The sequence below is a fragment of the Enhydra lutris genome, unplaced genomic scaffold (genome assembly GCF_002288905.1).
Source record: "Enhydra lutris kenyoni isolate GAN:26980312 unplaced genomic scaffold, ASM228890v2 scaffoldscaffold1, whole genome shotgun sequence".
Lineage (NCBI taxonomy): Eukaryota > Metazoa > Chordata > Mammalia > Carnivora > Mustelidae > Enhydra > Enhydra lutris.
Window position 1 is genome coordinate 78706422 of NW_019154085.1, and position 25344 is coordinate 78731765.

Here is a 25344-nt window from a genome sequence, read left to right on the forward strand (position 1 = left end):
CATTATGCTTAAATTGTGCCTTTATAACAATGTTTTTTTAAATAGCATGGAGACGGTAGGAAATATACTTTGAGAACGGTACTTATATACTAAGCCAGAAATCAATACTGAAGAGCGGCACCACCTGCTTCATTAAGGTAATTCTTCCAGGTGTAACTTGGAAAAGCTGACAGATGACAATGGCACTGGGTAAATTCACGCTGATTATAAAACCATGAGTAAAAGAACTTGTGCTTCCACGAAAGTCAAGCACCAACGATTCAGGAGGCTCACAGCGTCCGCAAAAGCATTCCCAGAACCATCGTTACCACCGTGCTACATCACGCCCCCTGCTAAAATCTTGTTGGAAATGCAGTGTGCGCGCAAAGACACTCGCCCCATTCCAAAATGACGGCTGCGGCATCCACAATACACGGACTGCGCAAGTCCGGAAGTTACGCAACCTCATAAGACAGCGCGCCCTTACCCGTGGGGAGTTTCCGCCATTTTTGAAAATTGGGAAGGTCTGGGGCCAAGTGTAGTTACTGCTGCGATGGCAGCCTTTGCTGTGGAACCCCAGGCGCCCACGTTGGGTGAGTGAAAAACTGCTTTTTCTCGCTGGCGCTGAGATCCACGCTGTAGATCTGGGAGCAAGCAAGACTGAAAGCCAGTAGTCATCAGGCTCTTTGCCAGTTTCAGTCGCGGGGACGAGCGCCTAGTTCACCCCCAAGTTTCTAGTTGTCCCTTTGCTCAGGGCGTCGCCACGCTGCAGCCAGCGAGGCGGCTCCGGGAAGCTGCGGGCTCTGCGTAGGGTGTGGAAATGACTGTCAAGTGGTTACTACGCCGTTTTGTTACCCCCACACCCGGGCCGCGCTCGACCTGCCCATACCTGAGACCCTCCCGGTGCTGGGGACGCGATGCTGGCTTCCCAGATCCGGGGAGGCTTCGGTCGGAAGGAACTGACCGGCGTACACGTGGGTGGGCGGTGCCCTGGAATGTGGTTAGTTTACCGTTCTTTGGTCACCTGGGCTTTTAGTTCCTGTTTGATTCTTTCCCTGTCCTGGGCCTTGTAAAAGCAATCTTATTGATAGAAACTTGAATCGTGCGGCATTTAACCCGTTGATGATAGCTGTGGAGATACTGGCCTTAACTGGAAGCCAGCAGTTCGTACCATTTTCCCGCCTTTATCTTGGGGAAGTGACTTTGTAGGAGGTCTTTAATCAGTAACGTAATGAAATTTTAAAAAATTTCCCATTGTTAACGGAGAGCCTTGCTGAAAGTGTTGTTGAACAAAAAAACCCGGGATGTTTTGATGAACGGGATGTCGATTTCCTTTTTCTTTGCCGACTCTTGGCACTGTGGGAACCGTCGACATTTTTAGAGTAGAATATTGTCTGCTATCGTAGAGACGCATTTGAAAATTAGGCTACAACATTCTGTGCTTGGAAAAGAGAGCAAGCGCGGTATATATGTTTGTAGAATGAGTGTTTTGGTTTTGTTGTTTTTTAAGGTTTGGAGGATGTTTAGTGCTTGCCATGCATTGTGCAAAATGTGTCTTTTGAGACTGGAATAACTTGAACTGTTGGAGTATTAGTCATAAAAAACTAAATGCATAATGTCAGTGCAGACGCCCTGCTGCCTTTAAACTTATGTATAGATGTTGGTTTAGGTGTTTATGTTTTGTATTACTTTTAGAGAACAGGAGACCATTCATTTCCAGTTACAAAGTTTTCTACTCAACAAAACATTTTGGAGTGCATAGTTCTTGGGGCTGCAAATGTGAATAAACTTGTCCATGTTTATTGCCTGGTTAGAAATCTGACATTTGCTGGTATTAATTGTTCAAGTCCACACACTGCAGGTATTGCAGGTGAAGAATAATTTTTCCAGCTCCTAACGTTATAATTAAGGGTTACTTCAGCAAACGGTGCTAGCTTAGTTAGACCTAGGGTTTATCATTTTAGATGTACAAACCATGAAATGGAATTTAAGACTTGCAGGATCCATTGTTATAGTTCTCCAAGTGAAATTTAGACTGAGGGGTGGTTAGTAACGGGATTAAGACCTCCTCCTCACTCGGGTGTTTTCTAAGTGTATCACAGTATATATATCAGAACTTTTCTTAACTTAATTCTTAAAATTGCCCTATATGTTTTTTTTCTTTCAGGCGATGGGAGAATGAGGTAGTTGGTGGTACCTAGAACTTTGTATTTACTACTATAAATTTCTAAAGATCTGTTCAGAATATGCTTTTGTTTAGACTTTTGGTGTTTATGTTCTTTGGAAATATGTAATAGTAACATAGTAACATAGCACTTTTAAATAATTGCAATGTAGTTACAGTTCTTCACAACTTATTTCATAATTTGCTTTATTTTTTCACGAACTACTTTGCCTTTTTCCTCTTTTATACACTTGCATTGGCATTGTTAACATCTAGGGCTACCATCATGAGGAAGGATAAATAATTGCATTTGGATAGCAAGAAAAGATTTTTGAGGCTGCTTAGAAATCAAGGAATAGTTAACCATTATAATAAATAATACATCAAATGTTTGACCTTTCTGAGTGACATGAATCACATTCAGGCTTGTCACACAGTTGAAAACTTAAGTTTTTGTAAGCAAAAATCGCAAACTCTGCATTTACATTTTAGTCACTTAGTTTTTGCTATTCTAAGATACCCTTAGAATAATAATGATAACTAATGTTGAGCACTTGCTGAATATTAGGTACTGGGTCAAGTGCTATATTTGCTGTAATTCTAAACAAAGCTCTGTGACTGAGTGCTAAACTGCCATTTTTTTCTAAGAGACTTGAATCCAGGTCTCTGACTCCAGGGCCCATGTTTTCCTTACTGTGCTATTTTGCTCTATTAGAGTAGGTTATAGCCTCCTTATCTTCATGGTGGGAATAATAATACCTACCCTCTAAATTGTGAAATTAATTTTGAATTGATGATTGTGAAATATCAGCCCTCTTTAAATTGGTTTTATGTTGGGAAGGCTTTTGTTGATTATTCCTAACTTTAAAATTATTTTAAAGAATGATCCAGGGGTGCCTGGGTGGCTCAATGGGTTAAAGCCTCTGCCTTCGGCTTAGGTCATGATCTCAGGGTCCTGGGATCGAGCCCGACATCGGGCTCTCTGCTCAGCAGGCAGCCTGCTTCCTCCTCTATCTCTGCCTGCCTCTCTGCCTACTTGTGATCTCTCTCTGTCAAATAAATAAATAAAATCTTAAAAAAAAAAAAAAAAAAAGAATGATCCAAAAAGTAAACTTTCCAAATTTTTCAATGTTTCTTGGTTGGGATGCTAGTCATTACTATTATTTCATATGTGCTGTAATGTGTGCATGCTTTTACTTTTATTACAAAAATGATTTACAGTTTTTGTTTGTTGGAAGAAAAAAATGGGACATATAGCAAGCTAAACCCATTGTGTTTGATTTGCTGAGAGTCTGTGTAAGTAACTAGTGCACCCTGCTCTTGTTTTTGGTGGTTGCATGGAAGAAGCTGTCCCAGAAGTGGAAAGAAGTTATTCTGTATGTAGTAAGAATTTTTTTAAGATAATGCAAAATTTTTCCATTTAAAAATAACTATTGATTCTTAAACCTGTGAAGTAATGTAAACAAGAAAAACTGACAAATTAATATTGTTAATAAAAATACTTTTACATTTTTATAGGAATAATTTTTATTGGTTTTTAAAATAATAAATCCAACTATGGTTCTGTAATATGTAAGGTTTGATTAAATTCTCAAAATTATTTATGCCAGATTCTTGCATCTTTTTGTTAGATAATGTAACTTTAAGGTCCTTTGTTTTATTTTTTGCTTCATTTAGGATCTGAACCAATGATGCTAGGTTCACCAACATCTCCAAAGCCAGGGGTTAATGCCCAGTTCTTACCTGGATTTTTAATGGGGGATTTGCCAGCTCCAGTAACTCCACAACCTCGATCAATCAGTGGCCCTTCAGTAGGAGTAATGGAAATGAGATCACCTTTACTTGCAGGTAGTAAATTGCTTAAAATAATTTTATAGTACTATTAATGCATGTATTAGAATTTTAAAAAGAGTAATGATACAACATTCAACCTTATTAACACATTTATTAATTAAAAAGATTAAACAATGTCTCTATTTTAAATTTTTAGATTGTTGGATTAGAGGTATAAGTAGTATAAGCTACTGTAATTCCAGGAACCACTCATTAAAACTATGTGTATTACATTTCATCCAATTTAAGATGCCCTTGATTGTAAAACTCACTATTATTTAAAGTACCACTAAGAAAAGCACCAAATATGATACAATGCTGAGATACCATTTTTTGTAAATTATCCATATCAAAGATGTTAAAGTGTAGAGGGCTGGGGAAGAAATATGGTCATTTAACTTTAAGTGAATAATTTAATGCATCTAAGTGATTTATCTTAAATATGTTAATAGCAAATATTTTGTCAAAAGAACTGTAATTTGTTTTTTGTATTGAAGGATAATCAGCATATTAGTTTGCTGTGTTAGTTTCAGGGTACAATATATTGAATTGACAGTTCTACGTATTAGTGCTCACAGCCAGGGTAGTCGCCATCTGTCCACCATACAACGTTATTACAATATTATTGACTATATTCCCTATGCTGTATTTTTCATCTCTGTGGCTTGCTTATTTTATAACTGGAAGTTTGTTCCTCTTAATCCCTTTTATCTTGCCCATCCTCTCACTCACCTCCCCTCTGGCAACCACCAGTTCTTTGTATTCAGGAGTCTGGTTTGTTTTATTTGTTTCGTGGTTTTATTTTAGCTTCCATGAATATGTGAAATCATGGTATTTCTCTTTCTCTAACTTATTTCACTTAGCACAGTACCCTCTAGAACCTTGATAGATAAATGGATAAAGAAGATGTGGTATATGTATATAATGGAATATTACTCAGCTATAAAAAAAGAATGAGACATTGCCATTTGTGACAATAAGAAGTGTAATTTGTAATTTGTAGATATGAATTCTACATCTAGTCATAGTGATTAAGATTCTCACTTTATTTAGTTAAAGGATTTATTCTACAAGCTATGGGGAAGTTCTTTACACAGAATTTGCAGTTATTAGCACAAAATATTATTACCTAAATGCAGCATGTATCTTACATAACTCCTTTAACAAAGAAAGAATTTAAAAGATAACTGAAGTTTTGACTATGAGTAGTGAGAATTAGCTACAAAAATGGTTGAATTCCAAATGTGAGCCAAGATCCTTTTAATGGATGTTTAAATGATGTCTTACTTTGATTGTCCTTAAGGCATTATGTGGTTTAAAGTGGCTTATTATTTTAAGATTGATTAGGGATAATATAAATTACATTTGAAGTAATTGACTTAACCTTTTTCTGGGTAGGTTTTTGTTTTTTATACAGTTGGCCCTCAAACAATGCAGGGGTTAGGAAAACTGACCCCCTGAACACTTGAAAATTCTTGCATAATTTTGACTCCTCCAAAACTTAACTACTAATAGCCTACTATTGGCTGGAAGCCTTTCAGATAACATAAATAGCCGATTAACACACATTTTGTGTGTTATATGTATTATAAACTATCCATACAATAAATTAAGCTAAAGAAAAGAAAAGGGTATTAGGAAGATCATAAGGAAGATGGGGTGCCTGTGTGGCTCAGTCAGTTGGCTGTCTGACTCTTGATTTTCACTCAGGTCATGATCTCACAGTTCTGGAATTGAGCCCCTTGTTGGGCCGTGTGCTTAGCGGGGAGTCTGCTTGAGGATTCTCTCTCCCTCTCCGTCTGCCCCTCGCCCATGCTTACACACTTTTTCCCTTTCTATCTCTAAAATACATAAGTCTTTTAAAAAAACCATAAGGAAGAGAAAATACATTTGCAGTACTATACTATAAAAAATCTGTGTATAGGTGGACCTGTACAGTTCAAACTTATGTTATTCAAGGGCCAAATATATATTTTAAATGGATTTTGGGGGCACCTGGGTGGCTTAGTCGGCTAAGCGCCTGCCTTTTGCTCAAGTCATGATCCCACTGTTCGGAATCAAGCCCTGCATCGGGCTTCTTGCTCAGCAGGAAGCCTGCTTCTCCCTCTCCCACTCTCCTGCTTGTGTTCCCTTTCTCACTGTCTCTCTCTCTCTGTCAAATAAATAAATAATATCTTTAAAAAAATGTATTTTTATTGTAGCTACTATATATTGAGTACTTATGAGCCAGGCAGTATGCCAAGCATTTTATGTTACTTTAATTCTTTTTGTCAATCTTAAAGGATAGGTAGTAGTATCCCTGATTTTCAAAATAGGAAGCTGAGGCTAATGCAGTAAAGAACTTGCTTAAGCCTATTTGTTAGTAAGTGACAGAGCAGGATGTTAAAACCTAGGTCAATCTTGTTTTATAACTTATACTATACTATTTAAGCTCAGACATTAAGTCATGACAGAATCTGGATTGTTTCACTGTTTTGCATTGCTGATTCTCTGACTTATAAAGACCTCTTTATGTCCCCCAAAGTTGATCCTTTTCCTACATATTTATTATGTACTTAAATATACTTCTATTGTGAGAAACATGAAGGGGATCTATTTAATTTTGGCAGTCAAATTTCACATTAGGGCATTATAATTATTCAAGTGTATACAAGCTGGAACTGTTTACCTACTTTCAAGTGAGAAATAAGATCAAGTTTTATGTTGAAATGTTAAGGATTTTGTAGAGTAAGCGAAAGCTGTATGTATTTACTAAAAACTAAGATTTTCTTTTTCTGAAACCTTTTATTCATATGCAGTTTTTCAGTCACTGGCATTGGCATAATTGGGACCTTGTTAGAAATTCATAATCTCAGGCTGCACTTCACATGTTTTGAATCAGAATCTGAATTTTAATAGAATTCCCAGGTGATTCTAAGTGTATTAAAGTTTGAGAAGCCCTATGAAACAAGAGTTCAAGTCAATATTTTTAAAATATAAATGAAAAAGAATCTTACCAGAAAGGTGGAAGGTTTTTTTCTCACTTGAGGTTTGTGTTTTTTTTTTTTTTTGTACATTGTAGGTGGGTCACCACCACAACCAGTTGTACCAGCTCATAAAGATAAAAGTGGAGCTCCACCAGTTAGAAGTATCTATGATGATATTTCCAGCCCAGGACTTGGATCAACACCTTTAACTTCAAGAAGACAGGTGACAAACATACCCCTGTTTATGATCCATAATAATTTCATGTTTTTATGTGGATGCACGGTGAGGATCAGTAATTTAAAATGTTTTTCTGAGGTCTGCTTTAGTGTAACTATGTGGCAAAGAATAAGTATTAAGGACATTTATCATGGAATCTACTTAAATTGTGTTTACCGTGAAATATACCTAAAAATATAATGGAACACCAGATTATTTTCTCATATCAGTAATTCTATAGTTTATAGGTTCTGATCTTATTTTAGTTGATCCTCAAGGTGAATTTGTGAAGTAGCTATTAATGAGCTTCATTTTGTCATTGAGGAAACTAGGACACAGAAAGCTTAAGTAATTTGTCAACTACTCTAGTGAAACCAGGCTTTAAACCCAGGCAGTCTTCAGTCTAGAGCCAGTGTTGGAACAGCTATGCTGTGCTAACATACTGTGATTAACTCTTGATTGTTAGTTGAAAGGTAGTATGGATTTTAAGTATGAATTTTAGTGGCATATGTAGTCTCAAGTGTTCTTTCACTATTGTGCTTAGCAGGACTTAAAAAAGTGTGTCAGTTAAACTGATAAGTTATTTGAATAAAGACATTTCTGCTGTTTGGTTTGAAGAAATGTTTTGTCTTTCCCTAAACCAAATATAGCATAGTTACTGGAAAGTTTAAGAATGGTAGGAAACATCTTTCAGTACATTTTGACTATTTATAGGCTTCTATGCCTAGCATACTAGGCCTACTTGTTAAGCAAAGCAAAATTAATTCATTGTGTTAAACACATTACCTTCTCTTTACAACACTTTTAAAACTGCTCTGCTGTCCCAACACAGTAGCCACTGGCCAAGTGTGGCTGTTGACACTTAAAATGTGGCCAGTCCTGTACTTAATTGAGATATACTTTAGTGTAAAATACACACCATTTTGAAGACTTAGAAAGAATGAACTACTTCACTTACTTTTTAATGTTAATTACATATTGAAAGTGATAATAATTTGGACGTACTAGATTAAATAAACTGTACTTGTTTTTACTTAATGTGTACTATAAAATTTAAAATTACTTATATTGCTTATGTTATATTTAGGCAGTGGTATTCTAACTAAATCAGAATATTCTGGCCTGGGATAGTTTTCTAAAGGTTGTCAAGTAAATCTGATGTTTAGTTTGATAAGAGAACCACTGGCTTATAAATTCATGCTGGTTTTCATTACTTCTTTGATGACCAGTGAAAACAAAGGTAGTTTATAGTTATTGCTATGTTCAAAATATTTAAAAGCCTGTGCCATAATTTGTAGAGAATGTTTTTGACTTAAAGGTTGGTAAGAATATTATTATTAAAGCCCAAATTAGTTTTGCCCCCCTGAGGCTTTGCTCAGCCTCTTTCTAATCATGAAATAAACTGGCATTAAGAATTGAACAATAATATAGTTTGTATCTCTTAACATTATTTCAACATTTGGTTCTGGTTGTTAGATAATAGCCAGATTTTAGATTTCCTTCGTTTAGTCAGTTTTCTACAAAAGAATCTATATTTGTATATTTACTTCTAGAGAAAGAGCCTCTTCTTAGTCTTGATTAGATATTGTTGTCTTTGTTTGTAGAAGGACTTTTAATTGTTTAATCTTTAATTTTCTCACCTTCAGAGGAATTAGTATTGATAGTTTTCCTGCTTTGTTACTTTCTATTAGTATAGACAGAGATATGCTGTCTTTATTATATGGACTGATTTGAATCTATATTATTTCATGGTTTCTAAATGTCTGTTTAAAAATAAGATTCTGCCATCTTTCTATTTTTCTGTGTAAGCTTGGTGATTTGAAGATTCACCATGCTCTCAGTTATTTCAAATACTATACCTTAGGAACTAAAAACAAATAGCAAAGTTACTTTCCACTAAAAATAGTGTCTTTATCTGATGTAACTTATTTTATTTTATTTATTTATTTATTTATTTAATTTATTTATTTGAGGGACAGAGAGAGAGCATGAGAGGGGAGGTCAGAGGGAGAAGCAGACTCCCCATGGAGCTGGGAGCCCGATGTGGGACTCGATCCCAGGACTCTGGGATCATGACCTGAGCTGAAGGCAGTTGCTTAACCAACTGAGCCACCCAGGCGCCCCTGATGTAACTTATTTTAAACAAAGAATGTGCTAAAGGATCTAGCATATTTTAGATTAATACTGGTCAACTTAAAAAGGAAAAAAGTTGGAGTACTCTTAGATTGTGAACTAATTAGAGGCATCTATAGTACTTGATAGACATGCAGTTGTCTGTTGAATGAGACCTTTCAGCAATTACTGTGTTATGGTTATGTTTAGAACTTTGTGCTTTTACTTTAACACTTCATTCTGTTTTCATGTAGCCAAATATTTCGGTAATGCAGAGTCCTCTTGTTGGAGTTATGACAACTACTCCTACTCCTGGAACAGGTAAATAACGCTGTTTAACATCAAAGACTCTTCTCTCCTCTTTGAGATAATAGAAGACTTTGTTGATAATTGCCAAAATTCTTTCTTTTATATTTTAAGTTAGGAGACTTTCTCAAATGTTAGTAACTTCATTCAGAGAGGAAATACTTTGTATATTGGGTTTTTTTTTTTCTTTTTCTGAATTTATAGGTAGGATGTGATATTCTCAAAATATTAAGAGAGTTTTTAGAAAAGTACATTTTTTTTTTTAAGATTTTTATTTATTTAGAGAGAGTGCACACAAGAGTAGGGGAAGAAACAGTGGGAGAGGGAGAGAGAGAAACTCAAGCAGACTCCATGTGTGGAACCTATTGTGGAGCTCGATTCCATGACCCTGAGATCAGGACCTGAGCTGAAATCGAGTCAGCCACCCAGGTGCCCCCCCACCTCAAATACATACTTAATAGTGTCTCTTGAATTACTAAAAGCTGTAATTTAGAAAAGAGATGTTGCAATTGGGAAGAAAAGGAATACAGAGACTGAGGAATAAAGGTGTTTTGAAAGCTGTTAATGCATACCTCTAAATGTAAATGTCATTAACTACGAACAGCTACTGCTTATATGGAGCTTTTCTTTAAGATTAATGATATTTTTATCACCATCAACATCATTAGCACACCCTTCTTACATATTCTTATAGTCTGTCAGATGTTCACTCAGCAAATACATGAATACATACATTCATGGGACCAGGAAAACTGAACAAAATAGATAACCCTTGCCTTTGGAGCTTGCATTTATTTAGGTAATTTACATTTATAGATAAAATGAATTGTAAAGTTTGTTAGAAGGTGATGCATTTTATGGGGGAAAATGAAGCAGGAAAAGGGGTGTCAGAGCTTATAGATTTAAATAAGGTAGTATATTAGTTTTGCTGCCATAACAAATTATTACAAACTTAAAAGTGACTTAAACAATAGTTCTAGAGGTGAGAAGTCTGAAATGGGTCTCAGTGGGCTGAAATCAAGGCATCGGCAGGGCTGTATTTAGTTTATGGAGACTCTGGGGGACAATCTGTTCTTTTTTGCCTTTTCCATCTTGTAGAGGTTACCCATGTTATTTCTTTGCTTGTGATTCCCTTCCACTTCTTCAAAGCTAGCAAAACTTTGCATGTCTCTGGTCATTCTTCTGCTCTCACCCGTCTTTTAAATATCTTTATGAGTACATTGGACCCTTCTGGATAATCCAGGATAATCTCCTTAAGGTCAGCTAATTAGCAGCCGTAATTCCATCTGCAATCTTAATTCTCCTTTGCCCGTGTAACATTGCTTATTCCCAGGTTCCAGGGATAAGAACAGGGACATCTTTGGAGGCTATTACTCTGCTTCCTATTGAAAGGTAGAGGAAAAGTAACATTTGCTCAGAAACCTGAACTAAGTAAGGGATGAAACTGCTGGTGTAGTGATTACAGACTTTGGGGTGAGGGGCAGGGTAGAAGCAAGGAGACCGGGTAAGAAGCTATTACTGCATTACTCCAAATGAGGGACAAAGCAAGGTGGGAAAGGAGAAAAAAAGGAACAACAGCAAAGATGGAACAGAAGAAACAATAGCAAGACAGTAGATTTAAAATAAACCAAATCTACAGTTGTTAAAAAGCAAAATGTACTGAACACTCCAGCAAAAGGGAAATGTTATCAGAATGGATAACAAAAGGGGCGCCTGGGTGGCTCAGTGGGTTAAGCCACTGCCTTCAGCTCAGGTCATGATCTCAGGGTCCTGGGATCGAGTCCCGCATCGGGCTCTCTGTTCAGCAGGGAGCCTGCTTCCTCCTCTCTCTCTGCCTGTCTCTCTGCCTACTTGTGATCTCTGTCTGTCAAATAAATAAATAAAATCTAAAAAAAAAAAAAAAAGAATGGATAACAAAAGCAATATCCAGTGACAAGTTAGATCTTTTTATCTTCTAGGTTCAGGTTTTTTCTAGCAGTCTAAATCTTCATTGGTGGCAGTGTCCTTATAGTTACTTGTAGGTAGATTTCTACTATCAGTTTGATTAAAGCTGTTTAGGCTTTTTCTGTTAAGTACCTCAGATTTCTTCTAGGATCCACCCACTGACTGGTTTCAAAGCCACTTCCATGTTTTTAGGCATTTGTTACAGCAGCACCTCCCCTTGTATCAGACTCTGTGTTAGTTTTACTTTGCTGCTTTAACAAATTATCATGGATTTAGTAGCTTAAAACAATACAAACTTAATATTTTTTTAAGATTTATTTTTAAGTAATCTCTATACCCCACGTGGGTCTCAAACTTAAAACTGTGACATCAAGAGTCTCATGCTCTCCCAACTGAGCCACCCAGGTGCTCCCCTCCCCCTCCTTTTTTAAGATTTTAAAACAATACAAATTTATTATCTTACAGTTTCTATAAGTCAGATGTCTGAGCACAGATTGTTTCTTTGCTTTAGAACTCAGGTGTCAGCAGAGCTGTGTTCTCTTCTTGAGGTTCTGGGGATGAATGCACTTCCACACTCATTCAGGTTGTTGGCTGAATTTACTTCCATGTGAAAGTAGGACTGCGGTCCCTATTTTTTTTTTTCCTAGCTGTTGCTGTTGCTTGGAGGTATTTCTCAGCTTCTAGAGGCTGCCATTATTCTTTGGCCTGTGGCTCCCTTTCCATCTTCAAAGACAGCTGTGGCAGATCAAGATCTTTTTTAAACTTCAGTCTCTCTGACCTCACTCTTAGGTTGTATCTCTAACTTTTCTGTCATCGGCTGCTATTAAGGGTTCTTTTGATTACACTGGGCCCACTGGAATAGTCCAGGGTAATTCCTTATTTTAAGATCTAACTAATGAATAACCTTCATTCTATCTACAAGGTCCCTTCTTGGGAGTACCTGAATTAGTGTTTGAATTACCAGTGGAATCAGGGGACAGAAACTTTGAGGGGATATCTTTAGATTTCTGTCTGCCACCTATATCATAGTGAAAATCTAGGTTTGTTAGGTCAGTTTCAGTTACATATGTGAGGTGGAATGTTCTGGGGAATTAGTCCAGGTTTTAACAGTTGTAATCTGGTCATACAAATAGGTAGATGACAGTGCTGTTACCTCACTACTTGCTACAGTAGTGACTATTAATTATTTAACCGAGTCAACAAATGATCCCAGGGACATTGAAAATGCAAAAACATATAATGTTAAGTAATGTATATTGTGTTTTAAAGGATGTCTTCGTTGTTTGAAGAGCATACATTATAATATTGTTGTCAAGTGGAAGAGGACATGATTAAAGTTAATTAAACATCCTTTTGTTATCTTATTTTTTCTAATAGTGTAACTTCTATGAGATTCTTACATTTTTAGAAATTATATGCAAAAATAAAAGAACCATGGTAGGAAAATATATGTATCATAAATTGGCCACTGGGAGCCACTGCTGTTTCTACTTTGAGGTTGAAGAGTTTATAGAAAGTCTTAAGGGGCGTAAGTGAAAAAGAATATTTTTTGAAAAAATATGATGGGCATGAGGATCTATCATACATTGTCAGTAGTAAGCAAGAATTGGGAAAAGGAGTTAAGAAAATTGAAGGGAAAACATAGACTTTTTAGAGCTTTTTTTTTTTTTTACAAGCTCCTATAGTGTTAACCAAATGAAAATTTCTTATATAATTTGTAAATTTTAACTTTCTGAGATTGGCAGCTTTTATAAAGAGATGTTATGGGATTTAATGACATGACTTATTTTATGCTTAGGTGTTTGTCCAGTAAGGAGTCTGTTTTAATTTTGTAGCTGATGTTAAAATCTTTTTAAAAATCTTATTTCTGTTGCAGGGAAACCTTGGTCATATGACAGATTGGTAACTCTAGATTAGAGAATTTCAGAAACTCTTTTCAACCATGGCCTGTTATTGCCCAGAATACATTTGCCCTATTTCCCCTTCCTCACCCCTCAGTTTTCTTCTGCTACTATTTAAGTATTCCTCTGCTTTTTACACTCTTTTAAATTTTTTAAAATTTTTTTTGAGAAGTTCTTTCCTGTATTTATCAGTTGTCTTCTCAGATGGTATACCAATTTTATCTACTGAATTAGAGTCCTTATTTTAGCACATTGTTAACAGATTAAGTGTGATATTCAGATGATAGCACTTTCTGACTGGTTTTGTTGATGCTAGGAGCTCAGAGTTCTGCTAGTGTTCTCAGAAAGGAAGGAAGAGAACTAATTTATCTGTGAGGGACCTTTTCACGACAATTCTTTTTCTGATCTGGGTTGGAGACTCATTGTATGTGCTCCTGTACAGCTTGCTCTGCTTAGCTCCTGTCTTTCTGCATTACTGGATTATGAAATCCTTCAGGACAGAGATTCCTTCTGTCTTTTTCATTATGTACACATCACAGAGCTGGTTATAAAGGGACCTCATTAAGTATTTGTTAACTGAATAGATGGATGAATGTAGGTTGTATAGTTGAGTGGTGGCTGCGAAATGAAATGTCCATGTCCTAATCCCCAGAACCTCTGTGGTTAAAACAAATGGTTAAAGTCTTGAGAGGAGGAACTCCCAAGGAAAGCTAGGGAGTTAAGGAGAGAGAAGAATGGGGAGAATGTAATCCTGGTAATTTCCTAGGTAGTCCCTAAATCCAGTTACTAGTGTCCTGAACAGGACAGAGATTTGATACAGACCTGAGAGACAGAGAATAAGGTAATGTGAAAATGGCAAAGGTAAGAGTGTTGTCAGAACAAGCCAGTGAACAACAAAACATGCCAGCAGTAGTAACCAGAAGCTAGGAGAGGCAAGCAATGGGTTTTCTCTAAATGCCTTTGGCATACATTTGACCCTGCTGAAAATTTGTTCTATCTTGGACTTCTGGCTTTCAGAACTGTGAGAGAATAAATTTCTGTTGTTTTAAGTCACGCAGTATGTGGTAATTTGTTATAGGAGACACAGGAAACCAATATATATGTATATAATGTTTGGAGGCAGTGACATCCCAGTACCAAAAGGAGGATTGGAATATCTATGTGCAACTTGGCTTGGCATAGTTTTTAAAAATATAATTAGGGGTGCCTGGGTGGTTCAGTCCGTTAAGCGTCTGCCTTCAGCTCAGGTCATGATCCCACAATCCTGGGGTCAAGCCCCACGTCAGGCTCCCTGCTTAGTGGGGAGCCTGTTTCTCCCTCTCCCTCTGTTGTTCTCTCTGCTGTTCTCACTCTCTCTCTCTGTCAAATAAATTAAAAAAATAAAAATCGTAAAAAAAAAAATATATATATGTATATACATATATATATATATAATCTTATTCCAGAGTGCATTAATTTCAGATGCTACTGAAACAAATTATCGCAGATTTTTGGCTTAAAACAACTCAAATTTATTATACTAAAATTCTGGAGGTCAGAAGTTCAAAAATGTTTTTTTGGTGTGCTAACATCAGGACATTTTTTTTTTTTTAAGATTTCATTTATTTGCAAGAGAGAGAGAGAGAATGAGAAGGGGGAGGGTCAGAGGGAGAAGCAGAGCAGAGCAGGGAGTGGGATATGGGACTCGATCCTGGGACTCCTGGATCATGACCCGAGCCAAAGGCAGTGGCTTAACCAACTGAGCCACCCAGGTGCCCTGGTAGGTTCTTTTTCTTTCCTGTATTCTTTTCTGGAGGGTCTTGGGGTGAATCTCTTTTCTCTTTTCCAGCTCCTAGAGTTGTCCATATTACTTGGGTCAGAGTTCCCTACCATCTTTGAAGCCTATACTAGCCAGTTGGACCTTTTTTATATCACTCTTGGATATCACTATGGACCTACTAGGTTTATCTAGGATAATCTTCTCATTTAAGATCAGGTGATAAGCAGTCTTTTTTTTTTTTAATTTTTAATTTTTTTATTAACATACAATGTATTATTAGCCCCAGGGGTACAGGTCTGTGAATTGCCAGAGCAGTCTTAATGCTATCTACATCCCTTATTTCTTTTTACCATGTCATGTAATGTACTCACAGTTTCTGGATATTAGGATGCGAGCATCTCTGGGAGACTTTTCTGCCTACCATATTGACTTTTAAAAAATTAGTCACCAAAATTTATTTACTTTCATGCCAGACTAAATAGTACCATTGGGTGGCGTTTAGTTGTGGTGCAGATGATATTTTATATTTTAGTCAAAACAATTTAAAAGCAAATAGTTTTTAAAAATCAAACAGTACTTAAATACTTAACAATAAGGTACAGCATTCTTTATTCCTCCAGAACCAACCAGTCCAGATCTTTGAGCTATTCTTTAGGAATTTACCTCCATTTATCTAAATGAGATGCTGTATTAGTTTCCTATTGGTGCTGAAACAAATTACCACTAATTTAGTGGCTTAAAATAACTCACATTTATTCTCTTTCAGTTCTAGAGGTTAGAAATCCAGAATCACTGGCTAAAGTCAAAATGTTGATAGGACCAGTTTCTTCCAGAGGTTCTAGGGAGAATTCATTTTTTTTTTTTCCTTCCAGCTTCTAGCAGTTACCTGTATTCTTTGGTTTGTGGCACCTTTTATCTTCATAGTGTATCTCTCCAGTCTCTGTTTCCATCATCACATCACCTCTCTATAGTTGAAATCTCTCACCCTTTCCTTTAGTAAGGGCACTAGTGGATATATTGGGGGCCCAAATCATCTAAATGATCTTGGATAATCTTCCCATTTCAAGATTGTTAATCACATCTTCACAGTCCCTTTTGCCATATAAGGTAAATATTTACAGGTTCCAGGTATTAGGATGTAGTCATGTTGGAGGTCCATTACCCAATCAACCATGTATGATTGCTAATTGATTTTCAGTTTCCAGTATTGTTGTATTTATTTTAAGGTAATTGGAGATAATCTATCTTTCCCACACATTACTGAATATAGTTATATCAGACTTTATTCCTTTGTCAGTGTTTGTGACTATATAAACACTTTTATGCTGAACCAAATAGTATAATTTATTCTTTCTCTAAAATTTTTATTTCTCTTTAAGTTAATAATTTTTTTCCCATTCATCTGATTTTTTTCTGTGCCATCTGCTCCCTTTATTTTAAGCCCATGTTGTTGCTAAGATACATGTCTGTCTTTTTAAAAATGCTCAAAGATAGTTTCAAATACTTTTTTGTTTTGCTTTAAACTGAGAACTTCTCTCTCTTAATCTCTCTTTTGGATGTTTCCTGTTTCAGCATGGTATACAACTCTCATCCTAGGACTTGTCTTAGCAAATTTCTAGAGTGGAGATTTTTCCCTAGGTGATATGCTTTCTTCTTTCTTAGTTTATTTTCTCATTTTGGTGAGGAACATATTTGAGTAGCTTTCTAAGAAAGCTTGTGAGAGAAATGAAATTTAAGACTTTATATCTGAAATGCTTTTTTTTTTTTCCTTCCTGTCTTCACACTGGATTGCTAGTTTGGCTGAGTATAGTATTTTAGTTTAGAATTTTAGAGGCATCATTCCATGTTTTTTTAAGCTTGTGGTGTTTTGTGGAAGTCACATGTGGTGATGATTTCTTAGACTTTGTAAGTGGCCTGGTTTCGAAAAATGTAAGATCTTTCTATGGTTAGTGTTCTCAGTTTCACAGCTGTGCCTTGGTGTGGGGCTTTTTCATATGTTTTCCTGGGAAATTAATTGATAGAGACTTTAAATTATGACACTTACCTGTAGTTCTGGGAAATTTCCCTGTGTTTGGTAATTACACTTCTGTTTTTGTTGTTGTTTCCTGTTTCTTGAATTCCTTTTGCTTGTGAGCTCTGCAGAGATTTCTAATTTTACTTTGTCTCCCTTGCATTGTCTTTTATATATATATTCTAGTTTCTGGGACATGTCTTTAATACCAGTTTCCAACTTCTATAATAATTTTTTATTTTGCCATTTTAAATTTCAAAGAACATTTTTGTTGTTTCAGTTCTCTGAATGTACTTAGAAACATAGTATCCTTTTCTTGTTTTATGGGTAAAATATCTTAGCAGTGAGATTTATGTTGGTTTTTTAAAATTCCTGCTCATTTTGCCTTTTTCCTTCTAGTTCATATTGTTTTTTTTTTTTTTTTTCAGTATTCTTTCTTTCTTGAGGGGGGTGTATTTAATTTAATGAGACACTAAAAAGGTACTTGGAATCTGTGCGTGTATGTGTATCAACATTGGCTGGAAAATGGAATTGGTGGCTCTATTTTGTCTCTTACTGGGTTTTACTGTAAGAGGAATGAACAGTCAACTAGATTTTTTGTTGGGAAAGTCTCTGACTTCAGCATATGTAGGTCTTTTTTTTCCTTCGAATTTAAATTTTCCCAAAGAAGAGTTCCTTACATTCAGTCTTTATGTCTAAGCAGGTGTTCTGAATATAGAAAGGGAAGAAGTCCCCTTTTTAATATGCAGACTTTCACTTACTTAATTTCCATACAGTTGTTCTCTGCGTGATTGGACTCACTGGGTCCTGAGCCAGTTAGGTTCCCTTTCTTCAGATACTAAATTCTTGGTCTCTTGGGAGTGAAGTGGTTGAAAGGTAGTCATCTGGCTGCCTAGGATGAGGAAGGACCTGCCATATCATTCCTTTTATATACACTTGAAACAGGTTTTCCTTGATTTCAGCCAGTATTCTCTTTCACACCTTCCACGTTCCTGTGTTCTCAAAACCTGAGACTTTCTAGAAGAACTGTCATTGGGTGTCTGACAGGGCTTAGGGATGAATGCAAGTGTTCATTTCGCGGTGTTTGATTTGTGTTGTTTTATCCATTGTTTAATACACTCTTGGGTACAATGAGTTTGTTATCTAAAAAGTCTGAGGAAACATTCTCCCCCAGATTGCCTGTACTTCACATGCCAGTTACAAATTTGGAGGTCCCCAAGGCTGCCCTCCGTTCAGACCACTTGGCTATAAATGCAGGGATTTCTCAAACCTCTTAAGGTTTGATAATTCACTAGAAAGACTCAGAACCCACTGAAAGTGCTATGCTTAAGGTTACAGTTTTATTATAGCAAAACAGTATAAATTAGAGCCAAAGAAAGATGCATAGGGTGAAGTCTAGGAGAGTTCCAAACATGAAGCTTCCATGATGTGTTACTCTCCTAACATTATTATGTGGTGCTTATACATGCAATATTGCTAGCTAGGCAAGATCACTGAAGCCTTCATGTCCAGGGCTTTTATTGGAGTTTCATAAACATGATTATAAACATAAACATAAACATAAACATAATTAATTGATTCATTGATCAAGTAGCTAAAATCAGTCTCCATTCCCCTCCTCTGCCTACAGGTGGGATGATAGCATGTGGCTCAAAGCTCCAACCAGAATCACATGGTTGGTCTTTATGGTGTGATCTGTCCCCAGCCTGAGCCACCTTGTTAGCATAAATTATCAAGTGCTCTTGAGAGGTGTGGGGAATAACAGAAACACTCCTGTCTCTGGGAAAATTCCGAGGGTTTAGAGTTTACCTCCAGAACCTGAACAAAGGCCAGACCTCTCTTTGGTCTGAGGCCAAATTTTTTAGTACACATTGTGCTACTTTGTTTCATGGTAAAAAGGAATCTTTTTTACAAGGAATCTTTTCCCCAAGTTTTATATGCCATATATCTGTTTAAAATTTACCACTCTTTTTATCCCTTGTTTTCATTTGTTAGTGACCTATTTTGAAATTAATTGAATCTCTTCTTTAATTAAAGACATTTCATAAAGGCTAATAAGGTCTTTTGCCCTCTACTTCAATTTGATCTTATGGAGGGTGTTTGAATAGTGATTTACCAAGGGAGACACATTATAGTCCCAATTTGATGTGGTTTGATAGGTGCACTTTATTTTCATCTTATAAAGCTTAGCATGTGGGTACCAGAAGTCTGATTGAAAGGAAGTAAAATCAGTGGAGCAATTAAACATTAACAAGGTGGGGGGCAATTATGCTAAAGTTATGTAAATAGTTTTAGATTATGTATAAGTAATTACATTTTTCAGAGTAGTTGACAGGGCAAAAATTAGATTGCTTATTCGTTTGAGACTTAATTTTGATTTGTTTTATTTTTAAAGGTCATAATGGTTGTCTCATTTTGAGCTTTCATTTAATTTCTTGCTTGAAGGTTATTACATGATGTAGCATTACTAAATTTAACATTTTTTTTTTTTTAAAGATTTTATTTATTTGTCAGAGAGAGAGGGAGAGAGAGCGAATGCAGGCAGACAGAATGGCAGGCAGAAGCAGAGGGAGAAGCAGGCTCCCTGCTGAGCAAGGAGCCCGATGCGGGACTCAATCCCAGGACGCTGGGATCATGACCTGAGCCGAAGGCAGCTGCTTAACCAACTGAGCCACCCAGGCGTCCCTAAATTTAACATTTTTAATGGTAATACACAAAAAATTGGAATTGGCTTTAGATTTTATATTAAAATGCCTTTTATTATCTTTTATATGTTAGAGGCATGTCTTTCTAGTAGGAACTAAATTTATTTAGGAACTAAATTTATTTAAGAGTATCTTTCATGTGCTTTTGCTTATTTCCTAAAGGGATAGTTGTTAAGTTAGTTGATAAGTAGACAATTGTCAAAGTAGTGTGTTCCATTTTAAATCGTCCTCATTTTAAAAATATGTTGTGCATCTGAGTTGATGAGGAAAAAGAATAATTGTTAAATGTATCATATCATGTATGCAGTTTGATTTTTTTCAATAAATTGTAGTTTGTTTCTTAAGCATGAATTTGGTTAGATAAATCTGTAAGACTGACCAGTGTAATATGCTGAGATTCCGTTTCCTTCTTGTATACCTTTTTTGTTTTCTCTAGAGTTAATAATGATTACATATCTTCACTTGCTGATTGCTTTTATAAAAAATATTTGAATATTCATTTTTCAAGCTTTCTGGCTACTGAGCTGTTTTTTGTTAACCTGGTTACTTGATGACTGAACGTAAGCAGTTAGTCTTGAGCGTCTTTCCTTGTTTTCTAGTGGTGCCTAAGACAGTGTTCTGAATTAAGTAGATGCTTTAATAATGCCTTTAGATCTAAGGTGATCTGAAACCTATTTTTTTATGAAAGAAAGGCTATGTTACTAGGTTAAATTAGATTAATTATGGGTTTCTAAATTTGAGTCCAAATGAAGTATATGGATTCAAGTTGTATGGCCTAATAAAGTGTGAAGAATTTTCAAATCTTTAGGTGACTGTATCTTTTTCTTTTTAGTTAGAATCATGTGGTTGCATTATAGTTTTTACTTAATTGATATCTTTAACTTTTGATCCTGTTGAGGGTGTAGTTTTGGTTTGGTACCATCTGGAGTAAAGAGTTGGACATCATTCCTGGAAGTCTTTTAGATTTGACTCTGAATGTAATTGTGCCTTTAATGTAAAAGAATGATTGTACCAAGTACATCTTTTATATTGAAGTTCTTTATTGTTAAAACAGTTAACTTTTGTGAGTTCTTATCTACCACTGTTCTGTTTGGTATTGGAGTAACAGTTAAGTCTTACGGATATAATAACTAAGGGAAATCTTTATTACAAGTTTGAGATACAGTTGACATAAAACGTGTAAGTTTAAGATATACAGTGTGTTTATTTGACCTACATATATTACAGAATGACTACGGTGTAAGCTTTTAAGTATATAATATGATATTATTAACAGTAATCACCATGGTGTTCTTTACCTCCCCAGAACTTATTCATATTGTGACTGGAAGTTTGTACCCTTTGACTAACATCTCCTCATGTTGTGCAGCCCCCGGGCCACAGTAACCACTACTCTCTTACTCTGAGCTTTTTTTTACATTCCACATAAAAGTGAGGGCTTTTTTACATTCCACATAAAAGTGAGATCATACAGTATTTGTCTTTTCTTTGTCTTGACTTCTTTCACTTAACATCATGCACATCATCCTCGGGGTCTATCCTTGTTTTGCAGATGGTAGGATTTCCCTCTTCTCATGGCCGCAAAACATCCATGGCATATATGTACCACCCCTTCTTTATCCATTCATCCACTGAAGGACACTTTGATTGTTGCTGTATCTTGGCTCTTATGAGTAATGCTGCAAGAAACATGGGAGTGCAGAAACCATTTTGGGATCTTACTTCCATTTACTTTGGAGATGTACCCAGAAGTGGGATTGCTGGATCATATGGTAGTGCTATTTGTGATTTTTGAGGCACTCCATACAGTTTTCCATAGTGGCTGTACCAATTTATATTCCCACCAGCAGTGCATAAGGATTTCCTTTTCTTCAAATGCTTGACAGCACTTAGTGCCTGCTTTCTCATGATAGCCTTTCTAAAAGGTGTGAGGTGACATCTCAGTGTGGTTTTGATTTCCATTTCCCTGATGATTAGTGATTTTGAGCACTATTTTTGGTACCTGTTGGTGTATGTCTCTTCTTTGGAAAAATGTTATTCAGTTCCTCTGCTGATTTTTTTTTCTTTTTAACAAATTACTATTATTTTTTTTTGTGTACTGTTGAGTTGTATGAGTTCCTTATATATTTTGGAGAGTAACCCCTATCAGATACGTGGTTTACAAATATTTTCTTCCATTCTGTATGTTGCCTTTTCATCTTGTTGATGATTTTATAGATGGCTTTGATAAGTATGGACTTTAACAATATTAGTTCTTCCTATCTGTGAACATGGGATATCTTTTCATTTGTTTGTCTTTAGTTTCTTTTATCAAAGTCTTGTGGTTTTCAGTATACAAATCTTACACCTCCGTGGTTGATTTTATTCCTGTGTTTTGTATTGTTCTTGATGGTTTTTTTAAAGGGGATTGTCTTATTTATTTATTTTGTTGTTAGGGTATAGAAATGCAGCTGATTTCTGAATGATTTTGTATCCTGCAACTTTACCGAATCCATTAATTAGTTTTAAAAGTTTTTTGGTGGAGTCTTTAAGATTTTTCCATGTTTGAGATCATTTTATGTGCAAAAACAGTTTTGCAGCTTTCTTTTCAATTTGGATGCCTTTTTTTTTTTTTTCTTGCTTGGTTGCTTTGGATAGGACTTCAGTAATATGTCAAAAGGAGTGGCAGGTGGGCACCCTTGTTCCTGATTTTAGAGGAAAAACTTTCCATCTTTCACCACTGAGTATGATGTCAAATGTGGGCTAGACATAATATGGCCTTTTTTAAATTTATCCTCCTATACCCAGGTGTTCAGCATTTTTATCATGAGAGGATGTATTTTTGTCAGTAGTTTTTTTTGCATCTGCTGATGATCATCTGATCTTAATCTGGCTTTTGTGTCAGAAAAATGCCTGGCCTTATAAAATGGAAATTAACATTTATTGAACCTCTCAAACATGCTCTTTCAGTTATTTAAATTATGTTGGATAGGTGTTTTATATATATATATATATTTGTATTCCTCATATATAGAATGCAGAAGGTAGGTTATATCTCATAGAATTGCTTTTAGTATTAAATATGAATACATGCAAAGAACCTGTACGAGCACCTTGAATGTAGTATAAGTGCTCAGTACTTGTTAGCAATTATCATTAATATTGTTATTGTTTTTATTTTTGTTGTAATATTTGGGAAGTGAGGTTCAATTACTTGTTCTAGTTGTGACAATAAGTAATAGAACTGCATGTGAACTAACTACAAACCCATTTGCTATCTTCCCTCTCATTTTCCCATAATGCTCTCTATCAAGGTGAATGATTAGTTCAGGGCTAGCAACACTAGCCTTCTGCCATCCAGTCCAATCCTCTTCTGGGCTCCTAACGCAATCACCTGTTGCTTTTCAAAAAAGCAAGATGTTATACTCCCCCTCCCCCATACATTAAAAGATACTTTTATGTATTTCTGTAATTCACTAGCAGTTGGAACATGAGGATCTAAAATAAAATAATAACACGGAGGACATTGGGAGATGGAGAGGAGAAGTGAGTTGGGGGAAATTGGAAGGGGAGACAAACCATGAGAGACTGGTCTCTGAGAAACAAACTGAGGGTTTTGGAGGGGAGAGGAATGGGGGTTGGGTGAGCCTGGTGGTGGGTATTAAGGAGAGCATGTATTGCATGGAGCACTGGGTGAGGTGCATAAGCAATGAATTTTGGAACACACACACATAAAAATAAAATTAAATAAAAAAAAATAATATACCAAAATAAAATTTGAGGGGCTGTTTAGGTTTTTTTTTTTCTTTTAAAAATTTAGTTTGAACTTTTGAGTGTTGTATCTGGAGAGTAACTTGACTCTCCAATACTACTTTGTTGTGTATTAACAGTGTGTCACTGTGACTTGTCATTGAATATGTTTGTTTGATAAGAGAATTTCTTTTTGTATGCTTCTGAGAAAATCATTCTGTATTCATAAATAGGAAATCAATGAATAGGAGCACTCAGTTGCCTTTTTTAAATCTCAGCTTTAGATGTGAATAGCTTTATTATGCATTTCCTAATAGCAGTTCCTGTTACCTCTCATTAATCAAGCATTTTTAAGGTATATAGGATATACTCAACCCAGGATCAGCATTTACCAAAATATGAAGGTAAAATGTGGTCATTATAGGAGATTTGGGATTGAATAAAGTTAAAAATACTTCTTTATTCAGTAATCTTTCAGAGTTTTTTACGTGAATTGTAAGTCTCCCATCAGGATAATATAGTATATGGCCTTTTATAAAACTTAACACAGTAGCTTTATCCTCCCTTTTTTGTTTTTTTAAGAGCGTGCTTTCAGAGCTCCATTTGACTACAAACACTTTGAAATGATTTAGGTTGATTTTTCAACTCAATTGGGAATTCAGGACAAGTGACTAGGCAGCAGATACGTAGCATGTATTGAGCAGAGAGCCTCCAGAAATCACTAAACGTGGATTGTGAGTCATGCACAATGCCCTGTAGTTGTTCTTGGATTTTTTAGTTTCAGGGTCCTTAATACTCTTAAAGAAAAAAAAAAAAAAAGATTTATTTATTTGTTACTTTAGAGAGAGAGCGTGTGGGGAGAGGGGCAGAGGGAGAGAAAGAATCCTCAAGCAGATTCCTTGTTGAGCCCAGCTCCTGACTCAGGGCTTCATTTCACCACCCTGAGATCTTCACCTGAGCCGAAATCAAGAGTCAGATGCTCAACTGACTGAGCCACTCAGGTGCCCCTTGGGTCCTTCATACATTCTTAAAAATTGAAGCCCAGAGCTTTTGGATTATAGCTATTGATATTTACCGTATCAGAAATTAAAACAATATTTTATAGTATGTATTCATTTAAAAATAATTTGTTTCCAATAAACATAAATAACCTTTTTTTAAAGTAAAAATAACTTTCTATAAGAAAAGATTCTCATGAGAATAGTGACATTGCTTTGTGCCTTTTAAATTTTAATGTCTGGCTTAAGATATAGCTGAATTCAAAATTTCACTTAATTGTGGAATTACTTAGCAATTGTGGAATTACCTAATAATAACATGGAGGACATTAGGAGAAGGAAAGGAAAAAGTGAATTGGGGGAAATTGGAGGGGGAGACAAAGCATGAGAGACTGTGGACTCTGAGAAATAAATTGAGGGTTTTGGAAGGGAGCGGGGTGGAGGGATGGGTCAGTCTGGTGGTGGGTATTAAGGAGAGCACATATTGCATGGAGCACTGGGTGTGGTACATAAGCAATGAATCTTAGAACACTGAAAAAACAAAATAAAATTAAAAAAATTTTCTTAAATTGAAAAAAAAATGAGATAAAGCTGAATTCTTCTGTCTGCTTCTGTATAGTCTCCATTGATTGAATCGCATTAAGTATCCTCTGGAAGGGTCCACTAGTCCACTATATACTTGTGAGAGAGTGAGTATATAAAGGCAAATGAAACCTTAAA

General features: G+C 35.9%; 1 protein-coding gene across 2 annotated transcripts in view; it reads left to right on the forward strand.

The window, feature by feature from the left end:
* The first annotated feature begins 459 nt into the window (after positions 1-459).
* The window catches only part of LOC111141660 (nucleoporin 35), a 34919-nt gene continuing 10034 nt past the window's right edge, over positions 460-25344 (forward strand). The window contains exons 1-4 of one of the 2 annotated variants that reach the window (XM_022494395.1): positions 460-572; positions 3821-3991; positions 7038-7165; positions 9526-9592. In XM_022494395.1, the coding sequence (XP_022350103.1) occupies positions 533-572; positions 3821-3991; positions 7038-7165; positions 9526-9592 (406 nt within the window). In that variant the 5' untranslated portion in view covers positions 460-532. Of the gene's footprint in view, positions 573-1114; positions 1143-3820; positions 3992-7037; positions 7166-9525; positions 9593-25344 lie in introns of those variants that run through there. The other variant, XM_022494402.1, reaches the window with a different exon arrangement.